The 13,285-nt window shown below is 41.6% G+C and overlaps 1 protein-coding gene across 6 annotated transcripts in view; it reads right to left on the reverse strand.

The window, feature by feature from the left end:
• pcnx1 (pecanex 1) overlaps positions 1–13,285 on the reverse strand; it is a 297,449-nt gene that overhangs the window by 46,432 nt on the left and 237,732 nt on the right. For all 6 annotated transcript variants that reach the window (XM_078563132.1, XM_078563129.1, XM_078563128.1 and 3 more), the window contains 5 exons: positions 12,492–12,633; positions 11,070–11,247; positions 8,099–8,207; positions 6,914–7,043; positions 4,848–4,906 (listed from right to left, as the gene is read on the reverse strand). In XM_078563132.1, coding sequence (XP_078419258.1) covers positions 4,848–4,906; positions 6,914–7,043; positions 8,099–8,207; positions 11,070–11,247; positions 12,492–12,633 — 618 coding nt within the window. The remainder of the gene's footprint in view (positions 1–4,847; positions 4,907–6,913; positions 7,044–8,098; positions 8,208–11,069; positions 11,248–12,491; positions 12,634–13,285) is intronic.

A 13,285-nucleotide genomic window follows, 5' to 3' on the forward strand; every position in this document is an offset into this window, starting at 1 on the left:
AGGCCGTTTGGCCCACCGAGTCCAGCTGCTGGTGTTGGGATTTGAACTCTGTCTTCACATTATTAGTCCAGGCCTGACTGGATTACTAGCCTACTAACATAATCACTATGCTACTGTACTCCAATCAGGCAAACACATTTCAACGTCAAGCATTGGATGGCCAGATACAGTATGGGATGGAGTAAAACTCTCTTTATTCCCATCCTCGAATGCTTCTTAACCCCTATATCACAAGAGCACAATTTAATCTAATATTCTCATTTCCTGCACCAGTAATCTTTACATCCTGAGGTTAGCTACCAATACTTCACTAACTGCAATACTCACTAGAAATAGCACTGAAATTGTTCAAATTAATTACAATTGAGACCTTAAAGCCCTTCAGAGAAAAGGGGCTTTTAGTAAATCAGCCTGGGCTAAATCCGAGCTCGGGTCTCAAGAGGTGAAGTAAAAATGTGCTGATCAACTGTACCATCCAATCCTCTTTATGGAGATTTTATACTTCACTGCTCACCATATGTTTATGTTTGGAAGTTTTAATGTTGGTCATTTATTGCATCTGAATTGGGATTTCAAAATTTATAATTTAAAAAGGGACAGTTAGTATAAAAAAATTATTTGGAGAATGTTTTTCCACTGGTTTTGTGAAGACACAACAAAACGTCTAGCATTGCAGTGCGGTGAAGTCATGTGCCAGGTGACACCAGGCTTTTTCCATTGCTGATAATGGAGATGATCTACCTCATGGAAACCTGAATGCGCAGGCTAGAAATATACCATCAAGGCTTGAACAGACCCCAGCGTAAATAATAAGAGGTCTTTTGCTCTAGCCAAATATTGCGAAACTTACACCATACAATCACAGGGTTAACAAAAATACATCCAAGTTCTTCATTAAAAGCCCTGAAATGCTGCTTATGGGGCTGGCACAAATCTTTTCAAATTGAACATGCAAAAACTTGCCAAAGTGTTGCTTTTCTCCAAGGTTCCTATTGTTTACAGAGAGCACATATACTGTCAAACAAGGATAATTAAGCAAGCACAAAAAAAGATTTCCAGCTTACCCAACTTTACAAGTGAAATGACAGAAAATAGTATTGCAACATGTATTTGTAGAATGCCTTTAATGTAATAAAAACATCTCAAGGCACTTCATAGAATATTATAAGCAAAATTTGGCACCGAGCCACATAAAATGACATTAGGTCAGATAATCAAAAGCTTGATTGAAGGGATAAGCTTTATGGAGTGTCTTAAAGGAGGAAAGAGAGATGTAGAGGTGGGAGGGCTTAGGGAGGGGAGAGCTTAGGGAGGGAATTCCAGAGAGCCTAGGGAACTGAGCGCCAATTGTGGAGCAATGAAAATGGGGGATGCTCAAGAGGCCAAAATTAGATGTGTAGATGCCTCAGGAGTTGTGGGGCTGGAGGAGGCTACAGAAATAGGGAATGATGAAGCAATGGAGATTTGAAAACAAGGATGAGAATTTTAAGGCTTAAATGAGAGCCAGTTAGGTCAATGATACAGGGGTGATGGGTGAGCAGGGCTTAGTGGGAGTTTGGACATGGGTAGCAGAGCTTTGGATGACCTCAAGTTGATGGAGGAAAGAATGTGGGAGGCTGGTCAGGAGTGTGCTGAAATTGTCTAGAGGTAACAAAGACATGGATGGAGGTTTGAGCTGAGGCAGAGGTGAAGTCAGGCGATGTTACTGACTTGGGAATAGGCAGTCATGGTGTTGGCACAGATAAGCGGTCTCATTTCAGAGTTAAATAAGACACCAAGGCTGCAAACAGACCAGTGCAATCTCAGATAGTTGCCAGTGAGAAAGATGGCATCAGTAGCTAGGAAACAGTTTGTATAGAGGACATAAATAATAGCTTCAGTCTTCCCAATATTTAATTGGAGGATAATTTTGCTCATCCAGTACTGGAGGTTAGACAAGTAACCTGATAGTTTAACAATAGTGGAGGAGTTGAGAGGTGGTGGTGGTGAGGTAAAGCTATTAAGTGAAAATGGAAGGCTGCTCACATGTGTAGGCATGAAAGCCACCTGATGATTTGTAAAAAAAAAATCATTCTGTACTTGTACAACTCACATTTAGATAGTGATTTAACGTCATAAAAGACCTCAAGGCATTTCACAGAAGCATAATAAAACAAAGTGTGACATCGAGCCACATTAAGGAGATATTAGGTTAGATGACTAAAAACCTGGTCAAAGCTTGTCTGCCGTTGCTTCGTATCCCATCAAAAAGCTACTAGATCTTGATATTGAAGGCTTCAATTATCCCAGCTCCACAACTCTTTTGGCTGCCAATGGTGGAGCATCTTTTAGGGGAAAAAAATCCAGATTTCGAAGACCCTTTGTTTGCAAAATGTGTTTCCTGGCTTCCCTCCTAACCACGTAGCTCTAATTTTAAGATTATGTCATTGCATTCTTTCTTTGTATCCACCCTTTTGTATCTTTTACACCTTTAAAACACCACGTGATATTATTAAGCGACTGAAATCCCATTTCAATCTCCAGCAATGTAATTTACCTAAGCTATCTTGTGCTGCTGTTGCATTGCTGGCACTGGTGAGGCACTGTCATGAGCATAATAATTTTCATAATATTTTTCTGGCTTATTGTAAAGTAGGTTGTGTTGTATTGTAAATGAGGGTTGTGTTGTTCTGTCTCTGTGTGTGATTTAATTACATTTTGTAGTCAAGGAGACTTCAAGTTGCAGTTATCAAAAGAAGTAGAGTGCAGAAGTGTCTTTAATATGCTAATGAGTAAACATGGTTGGGGTCTTAGCATGTAAGGTGTAAAGGGAATTTGCATGTTTAGATAGATGAAAGGGGATTTGGTTTTCAAAGGGATCTCAGTCTGTTTACAAAAAGCCAGACAAGCAAGCTGAGGAATGTGCTTATGTTTCTCCAGGGTTACTGACAAGATATAGTGGCAACATGGAAAGATTTATATTATGAGAAAGGTAAAATTCCAAAGACATATAAAAACAATGGAATTTACATATTAAAATGGGAGAAACATATATAAAGGAGAATGAGGCTGTGTCAAGGGAAGACATTGTGAGATTTAACGGAAATGTGTGAAGCCTCAAACATTTGTGCAGAAGCCCACTGTCTACAGAAACCGGAGCTGGAGAAAAGAAATTTTGAATTCCACTGTCCAGGATATTGTGTTAATCTGCTGGATCTGTTTAAAATCTATTTTTGGACCATTGCCTTAAAAGGGGAGTCAGGTTAATTAGGCATTTTAGGAGTTATTATAGTAGTAATTTGTAGTTCTATGTCTGTGCTTGAAATCTTCACTTTTGTTAATAAACATTGTAATTTAGTTTTTTTTTAAATCTCTGAAAGTCTTGGTGGACTTATTACTTTTGAATTCAGGGCAAGCATCTCGAAATAAATACAAATTGTAAAACCGCTGTGATAGCGTGATCAAGTTTCCTCATGGATTTGATCCACCTGGCACACATCATCTGCCACGTCATAACAGGCACCAGAACAATTTGGAGTGAAGTGGACAGTCATTGCATTGTTGCAAGGTCTGCTTATAGCTCATCTGGGAGCTCTGCCCAAGTGCACTCAGGCAAGCTCCACCAATGTTATAAATTAAAGTAAATTAAAGTACATTAAAGTAAATATTTGATGTAATTGAAGGTTGCAGTGGAGCAGTATTAGTTTTAGATGAGCGGTTTAAGGAGCAATATCAAACAGAAGAAATGATTGACACAAGTAAATGAGCTAAACTGAGTTGAAGGCCTATTCTGAACACTTTGATTTTACTTTGTAAAAACAGCACATTTTCTCCCCTCACCTCAATCTTGACAAAGGGAAAAGTCAGTGGTGAAGTATGCAATTAGAGGTGAGATAAAACAAGGTTTGAGAAATAACTTGCTGCGTGCAATTTAATGCCCCCCATGCAATGAGTTTTGGAGATGGGGGGCATTTAATTGGGCAAGAGGGTACAGAGTGGGGGCTCCACCACCTACCCACCTCCCCCCAATTAAGTCCAGGGCGGAAAGGTTCGTGGATGGCCTTCCCACCCAGACACTAATTGAGGTCCTTAAGTGGGCAATTAATGCCACTTAGGGGCCTCATCCCGCCGCTTAGGAGTTGACAATGGGAAGCCCGAAAAGCAAATCCGGTTGAGTTTGCTTATGAGCTTCCAGGGGGTGCCCCTCGTCGTCAGGCACTGCGTTTGATCAAGAGGCCCAGCATCAGGAAGAGGGAGCGCTGCTGAAAGTCACTCACCTGCCTTTGCCTCTAATCCCCCTCCTGTGACCCCACCCGTGACCCCCATCCTGCCTTCACTTACCTTTGGCATAGGGTCCCTCTTTGATCCTGGACCTCTGCTGGATGCATTACCAGCTGCTGCCATCTTTCCTGGTGTTTGGCCGGCAGCTCTCCGTGGGGATGGGGGTCTAGAATTTCCTCCCATGGCATCCTTGATCCAGGGGAAGGCCTAATGCTGGCCATTTAAGTCCCTGATGGGCACGATATCGACCACCAACAGTTGTAATGTGAAACAAAAACAAAAATACCTGGAAAAACTCAGCAGGTGTGGCAGCATCTGCGGAGAGGAACACTGTTAACGTTTCGAGTCCGTATGACTCTTCAACAGAACATGGGGAGCAGAAGATGTAATGTGAGGCGGGTGAGATCCCTGTTGCAAGCATTAAATTCTGCCTGTAGCCTCTGACAGAAACCAGGGCTTGGAGGGTTAAATTATGAGGTCAGACTGCATAAACTTGGCTTTCAGTATAGATTGAGGGGTGATCTGATCAAGGTTTTGCTGGATTAGTATAATAAATTAGCTTCTAAGCAAAAACTTTCATATCTCACCTGGGTTTCTGTCGAGCTGAGAAGCCAATCTGGTATTTGAATGATCCACCCGCTTTGTGCTATAAAACAATTTGAAGTTTTAACATAAAAACATGCAGCACACAAAACAAAATTGCAACAGTCAGCAATGACACATATCAAATCAACAAGACAGTGGTAAGGGTGTACAGTCAGGGTCACAATCCTTCACCAACCCACTCAAAATCAGAATCTCAGCCTGAAGAAAGGCTAGAGGTTCCCCAAAGGGAAAAGAGAGAAGATATAAACCGTTAGAGTAAGGGTCTCACTCAGGCTCTATAACTGCAATGTCTAGGGACTGGTAATGGAATGGCACTGGAAAGAGTTTGGCAGTACAGAAGTGAAAGGAGTAGAACCTGGCCTTATGTCTCTGATACCAGATTTCAAATCCACTTTAAAGTGATGAATTGAAAGTCTCCTCTGCCTGCCAACTGTAAGAATCCAAAAAGGAATAGGTTTGGGTAGTATCAATGTGGCACATGGTAGTTACATTTTGACAGAATGAAACAGTTCTCTGTTTCTCACAAATTCGCAATCTCACTCAAATCACAAAATGGCCAGTGCGGGAAACAGAGAAACAATAATTTGGGTTTCCCTTCTGGGGTGACAGCTGAGGTACAATGTCAGAGCAGAGTAAAAGAAGCTTTATTTAGTATCTGGCTGTGCTATAGTTATCTTGAAAGTGCCCAGTACAGACACTGCATGCCTGAAATGGGAACTGTTTGATTTCCCTGTAAAACTACTCTTGACAAAATAACTTATTTTCACACGTGAAGGAGGAGATCCTGCCATCTACGGTGCTCTGTTGCAACTCAACCTCCAGAAATCTAATACTGTTAGAATAGTGTTAATCTAATTCCTGTAGATTCCACAATCTACTGACTGCCTCCATCAGTTTTCATGTCGTTGTTTTTGAAGAGCAGCGTAACATTTAAAGAGGAATAGTGCTGTAATCAATTCCAAGTACTCAGTATTATTAATTGTAAAGCATTTTAGGAGAGAAATAACAAATTGCATTTATACAGCAACTTTAAAATACTTAAATGTCTCAAAGTGCTTTGCAAGGATGGTATCAGTCAAAATTCATTACTGAAGCACAAGAGATACTGGGATAGGTGACCAAAAGCTTTATAAAAGGGGTAGGTTTTAAGGTGCAAATTAAAAAAGAAGGTAGCAAGGCAGAGAGGTTCAGGGAGGGAAATCTAGAACTTGGGTACTAAGCAGATGAAAACACAGGCAATGGTAGAGTGAAGTAAATCATAGATGCTGTAAGAGGCCAGAATTGTAGGAGTGCAATTATCTCTGTGGGTTGTAGGGCTGGAAGAGGAGAAAAAAGTGGTAAGGCCACGGAGGGATTTGAATACCAAGATGAGAATTTTAAAACCGTGCAATTGCCAACCGGGAGCCAATGCAAGCACAGTGATGATGGGTAAGCAGGGCTTGGTGCAAGTTGGGATATGGACAGCAGAGATTGAATGAGATCAGATTTATGGAGGGTGATATGGGAGGCCAACCAGGAGAGTACTGGACTAGTCATCCATAGATGAGGGTTTCAACAGGTGAACTGAGGCAGGGTAGATATGGTTAGTCTCATGGATGTGGAAGTAGACATTCTTGGTAATGTACAGGATATGGGGTTGGAAGCTCAAGAGGGTAAAATAGAACAACGAGGTTGTAAACAGTCTGATTTAGACTGAGACAGTGATGATGAAGGGGTCTAGAGTTGGTGGTTAGAGAATGGAGATTATGACGGACAGCAATAGCAGAGAAGACGCCAAAAGAGAGAAACAGTAGCAAATTAAAGGTTGCTTGGTTTACCACAAAATCGACAATGAGATTTCACTAATTTTACTTTAAGTTCCATGACTTCTAACCATGATTTTCTCAAAATGTTTATCGTGGCATAGTTACAGCCATTTCGATAATAAATGTCAAGTTCTTAAATTAGATGTCAGTGTCCTGTTAGCATCACTTAGAGCCACTAACAAAAAGCTCATTACATTCAAGGAGTGCTGAGTTTATTATTACATCACGTAAACCACACTTACTTGTAGTCTCTTTCCCAGAACTTGACTGGGCGTACATATGAAGTAATGAATATTGCACTTCCAAGAAATGGGTTTAAAGGAGTTGAGAATAAAGCTGATACGATTGCCTGGACGAATAACATGGCTGAATCTGAAGCAAGGTATAGTTAAGGAATAAAAAATGCACATCATAACCACACCACACACTGCACTGCACTGAAACCTCTGGAATGATGGCAGGCAATGGGCCAAAGGGCTTTCTCCATCAAAGCCCACCTTGAGGCCACATTATTAAGCATTCCCTATTGGCCCAATTGTCACATACCTTCAGACATGTCTTCCTGTGTGTTAATGAGTATCTCTGCATTTGTTAGAATGGTTAGAAATTCAATTGTCCAAAGAAACATGCAAAGTAGCAATCAACAAACCCGACAAGAAATGGACAGTTTCCACCCTTAAAGGTACTGTCAAAAGTACTGAGCGAGCACACATGCCAGTTTATTTGTTTAAAGTTACACAGGTGCATGGACCTTTTGGTGCCGACTGTGGGGCACTGTGGTTCAACACTGATATCTCTCTGCAATTGTCCTTGCAGCACAATTTGTTTCTAACTACGTCAAAACTGGTGCAAATACAGCATAGGCACTTAAAATCATTTGCTTCTGTAATTTAGCTTTCAGTTGATATAAATGCATTCTAATTGACTGGTTTCACAAAGCAGTTTTGATGGTGTTTGTCCATTAAGGTACATCAATCTAAAGCATTCTAATTTAAATTACAAAGATGTCAGAATTAAGTAGAGTGTACAAAACCAGACTCCAGTAGACTCCTACAAAGTTAATATCACAACCTGGATCATAAAACACATTTTCATGATTTCTAATACAGAGCTACTTTGAACGCCTTATCCCTTATAATAAACAGTACTGTAACACCAATGTACAACAAAAGTGAATTATTTTTATGCTTTTAAAGTATATTTAATGTCCTCTGTGTGGATTATTTTGTTTAAATTGCTGCCCTCATTTAGGTTTTATTACAATAAGAGGTTAACTGCTCCTCTGGGCATTCGTGTGCAGCTAATCCTCAACTCTCAAAACTGACAAGCAGGTGTCTGTGAAGTCCTGCACTTCCACTGCAATTTAGTGTACAGCAAATGGACGTACAAACAATACAGATGATTCCTAAAGTATGAGTATAGGATACGGGGCACAGCAAAAGGCTGAGCAAAAGCATGGAACGCTGATCCCCATGTGATTTGCCAAGGAGCGATGTAAGTGTAGACAAATCTCAGTTTGTAGAAAAGTTCCCATAACTAAAATAAAAAAGGAAAATATTAAGCATCTACATTTTTAAAGCTCAAAACTTTCAAAAATTACAGTTCAATGAAATACTGGTTGAAGTTGGATTTCCAAAAAAAAGACTTAATCTTTCTTCAGTTTAATGTTGGTTTTGATACCAATATTACAGGGTAGCATAACTTAGTTACTTCATTTTCCTCCCTTAGTTAACACTTCACACCGCAATAGTATCCCTAGGGCAGAATATTGAGCTTAGCGAGCGGGGGCGGGTGCGCGCCCGACCTGGCCGAGCGTGAAAATGACACATGATAACGTCGGGCGAACGTCCCGACGTTATCGCGTAGTCCCGCAATATCTCATTCGGCGGGCGCGTGCCGGAGTTGGCAGTGCACCCGTCGACAATTAAAAGGACTACTAAGACCATTAAAACTGTAATTACATTCAAATTTACGCTGCCCAACCTTACGGTTGGCGGGCAGGCAAAAATGCCAAGTGGCCTTTGCACTTTTTATGAAACCTCATCCACGGACGGGATGGGGTTTCCTAAAGCCAATAAAAATAAAATTAAAATTTTACACTTGAATTAAAAACATGTCCCTGCTCATTTGACAGAGTCACATGAGGGGACCTGTTTTATGACATTTTTATTTTGTTCATTACTTTTTTTAAACAGCTCTGTGCCTCAGGGAGATTGAAGCACTCTTTTGCGTGCATACGCGAAGTTTACGCTAGGCCCACTCACCCTCCTCCCCTCACCCGCATAGGCAGCGCTAAGTGCTGCTGCTCACGTTCCACACTGGGTGGGCCTTAATTGGCCCACCCGCGTAAAATCACGGTGCGGTGCCGGTTGCAGGCGGCGGTCTGCTTCCCAACTGCCCCCACCGAGCACCCCCGCCAAGGGCAAAGTCCTGCCCCTAGTCTTTGGCTCCCGGTACTTTCCCACATTTCTCCACTTATCATTCACCATTATGCTTCATGAGATGGAAAAAGTCATGAGCAACACTGACCATTCACGAAAATTTGAAAAATCCACCACAAAAACACTTAAAATTGCGCCACCATTCTGGAAAACTGCAGCTAATATTCATGCAGCCAATAGCAACACCAAGGCCTCTGGAGCACATGGAATTCCTGCTGAAATTCTGAATCATGGTGGAGATACACTCCTGGCACGGCTGCACAACCTCATATCCCTCATTTGGGAACAGCATATGCCAGGGGATCTCAGAGACGCTGCGATCATGACTATGCTCAAGAAGGGAGACAAGTCCGAATGCGGTAACTAAAGAGTCTCCCCACTGTCTGCTGCAGGGATGAACATTGCAAGGATCCCCCCTGAACTGCTTCCTCCCTGTGACCGAGGACCACCTTCCACAGTTGCAGTGCGGTTTTAACCAATCAAGAGACCCCACAGCCATGGTCTTCACTGAGTGGCAAATTCAAGAAAAGTGCAAGGAACAGCACCAATCACTATACATGGCCATTTTCAACCTCACAAAAATCTTTGACTCTGTCAACCTTGAAGGCTTATGGAGTATCCTCTTCAAATTTGGCTGCCCTCAGAGATTTCTCACTATCCTCCACCTACTGTACCTCACTTCTTGCAAATTACCCACATGCATGGAGATTACCCATAGAGCAGATGGGAACTGTTCATCCTATGCGCCTTCAATCCAAAATTAAAACCACTCCAACCTCAGTCATTGAGCTTCAGTATGTATGATGATGCTTATGTGTGTGCTCACTCAGACACTGAGCTCCAGGTCACTGTCAACTCCTCCAAAACATATGAGAAAATGGGCCTTTCACTAAACACCCAGAAAACTAAGGTCCTCTTCCAACAAGTTCCCACAGCACAACACTTCCTGCTGTTGTCTAGGATCAACGGTGAGATCCTGGAACATGTGGATCATTTTCCATATTTGGGAGCCTCTTCTCAATGAAGGCAGGCACAGACAACAAAATTTATGATCGTCTCCAGTATGCCAGCTCAGCCTTCTGCCAACTGAGGAGGAAAGCGGAAATATTTTAGGGATGTCCTCAAAGCATCACTGAAGAAGTCTGACATCTCTGCTGACTCATGGGAGACCCTAGCTTGTGAGCAACCAAAATGGAGAAGGCTCATCTGAAAAGGTATCAAATACATCGAGAGACTTCATGGGAACAGGTGGAGGTGAAGTTGAGGTGTCAGAAGGAACAGCCAAACTTCCAAACAACCCACCTATACAACCTTTCAAGTACCACCTGCCCCACAAGCAATAGAGTCCCAGGTCGCACATCAAACTTATCAGCCAACTCAGAAGCCATCAAACTGGAGTGGAAGCAAGTCATCCTCAATCCCGAGGGACTGCCTAAGTAGAGAATCAACCGACTACCAAGATGGACCTAATCATGGGACACACGCAACATAAAGAACCAACAACCTGACAGCAGCGGTTCCTCAAAGATAGTGGACAGCACTCAACCAAATCTGCATAGGGCACAGTTGATGCAGCTACCTGCCCACAAGTGCAAGATGAGTAACGACCTGAAGTGCAATTATGGCCATGAGTTCTGGACCATGGAACATATCACATCAACGTGTCCACTAAGATCTTTTGCAGGAGCCACCCCATTCCTCCACTCAGCATCACAGGAGGCCCCTGTATGGATAGCCAAATTAGACATCCCGTTGTAAATTTTTCCTGTCATATGGAAGTAGTAGTTGACATACAACAGGCAAGGTAGATCTTCCCTGAAATTAATTGTTACCTACAATCTACGATACAGGCAATACATGCAAAATCACTGAACTGTGTAAAACCTGTGTAAGACTCAGCTCTCAGTCAATAGCAGAAAGATTGGCAACCAATTGTGTTTTTGTTCTTATAACATACCTTACTGAACAGTATGGACATAAAGAAGAGGTCCAAAAGCAGGGTCTCTGAAAAAGCTTTGTAGTCGAAGGTGAAGAAGAGCACAGTGAAAACAAAAGTTACATATTGGTATGTGGGGCTACTGTAAGAAGATCGAAGCAATTTCATCCCGGCAATTGTGATCATTAGTGCGCCAAACCTAGAGGAGAGCACAGAATTGGTTTTTGAGAGTACCATACTTAAAGCAATCAATTGTAACCAACAGGTCAAGCAAAAATACGATGATTGAATCATTAGGGTTATCAAAATAAATTGCAATAAATGCTGCGAAAGTTGTATTCCAAACAAAAATGCCATTTTCTATTAAATTAATTTATTCAGTAATAAATAAGCAAATCAAAGTATTTTTCCATCTCTATGAACGCATAAGTGCAACTATCTAACTGTTCTGTGCCACCTGTATGGTATTATTGCCATTAATCAGATCAAAGAATCTCATTCCACAAAGAACCCAGAGGGGGTCCATTACAGTTTCACACAAAAAATTCAAATTCAAATAATTTTAGAGGACACTGTGGAGTAATGTCACTGGACCAGTAATCCAGAGACCCAGGCTAATTCCCTGGGGGCATAGATTCAAATCCCACCACGACAGCTGCTGGAATTTGAATTCAACTAATAAATCTGGAATATAAAGCTAGTCTCAGTAATGGTGACCATGGTAACCATCACTGATTGTTGTAAAAACCCATCTGATTTACTAATGTTCTTGAGGGAAGGAAATCCGCCATCCTTACCCAGCCTGGCCGACATATGACTCCATACCTAAAGCAATGTTGGTGAGTCTTAACAGCCCTCTGAAATGGTTTGACAAGCCACTCATTTCAAGGGTAATTAGGATGGGCAACAAATGCTGACCTTGCCAACAACGTCCACGTCCCGTGAAAAAGAATGACAGCAAACATTCTAAGTTGAAAGCCTGAGCCTAATGAAACCCTATGTCTCTGTACTAGCCTCAAAAATTATTTATTAGCATATCTAGTCAGATATGTCAACAGCACTGCATTTGAAAAGAATATCATGAGTAGCACCAAGGGGAATGACTTCTTGTACAATACAAAAACACTATGGATATATATTTATAGCTCCTCAGTGGTTCACATGCAGTTACCAAATCTCCACAGATAGCTCAGAAGAAACAAACAAGCAGAGGTAAAGCACTTCCTAATTTGTGGAAATGGATCTAAAATAAAACGGTACTTCAGATTCATGGGAGATCACTCTAAGCTATTCGGTACGCTCTTGAGCGGTTAGGTCTGGGAAGTTGCTAAGAAATATGAAGTGACCTGATGCCGCTGCCAGAAATTATATATGGCACAAGAAAAGGTAAAAGGTGAAAAAATTCTTAGGTGAGGGAGAGAATAATAAAGAGAAACACCTTACTCTGCGTCCAGTTTCTTTGGGCTAGCTATTGTCTTAGCACTGCTGCTCAGTTCATTGAGAACAATCAATGGGTAAATAACGTTCTTTTCCACAAAGAGAAGCCAAACGTAAATCTTTTCAAACCACATGACATGAGCAGCATCTGTAAGAAGAAAACAGTTAAGGTGGCTTTCTGAAGGACACAAAGCCAAACAATTCAACATTAGTGCATAATGTCAATGTTTCAGTAATTACACTGTCAAAGTCCAATAACAATCTTCTTGTTGACTGGCAATTACATTGTAAAGCAATTACATTAAGACAACTAATTGTTAAAACAGGCGGTGGGCATTGGTTCACCTATAAATGGGTACAGCTGTGACATTCCAGTGTGGAAGGGGCTGTTACACTGGAGAGCTGTCTTGAGAATAAACTAGCTTCAAGTAAAAGACTAGCTTGGACTCATTCTTCCACGACAAGCACTTATTGTAGGTAACACATAACCAGGGTCATGGGGAGAAAGTGGAGTAGTGGCATTGTCACTGGACTGGTATTCCAGAGGCTCAGGTTCTGGGGACCCAGGTTCGAATCCCACTCACCTGGTCTGGCCTACATGTGACCAGACCCACAGCAATGTGGTTGACTCTTAAAAATGCCCTCTGAACAAGGGCAATTAGGGATGAGCAATAAATGCTAACCAGCGATGCCCACATCCCATGACTGAATTTTAAAAAAAGTGGTCTCTCTGCAGATGCTTTTAACAAAAAATTATTTCATATTGGTAGTGACTGGAGTATCACTGAAATTTACAAATA

The sequence above is a fragment of the Cetorhinus maximus genome, chromosome 18 (genome assembly GCF_964194155.1).
Source record: "Cetorhinus maximus chromosome 18, sCetMax3.hap1.1, whole genome shotgun sequence".
NCBI classification, from domain to species: Eukaryota; Metazoa; Chordata; class Chondrichthyes; order Lamniformes; family Cetorhinidae; genus Cetorhinus; species Cetorhinus maximus.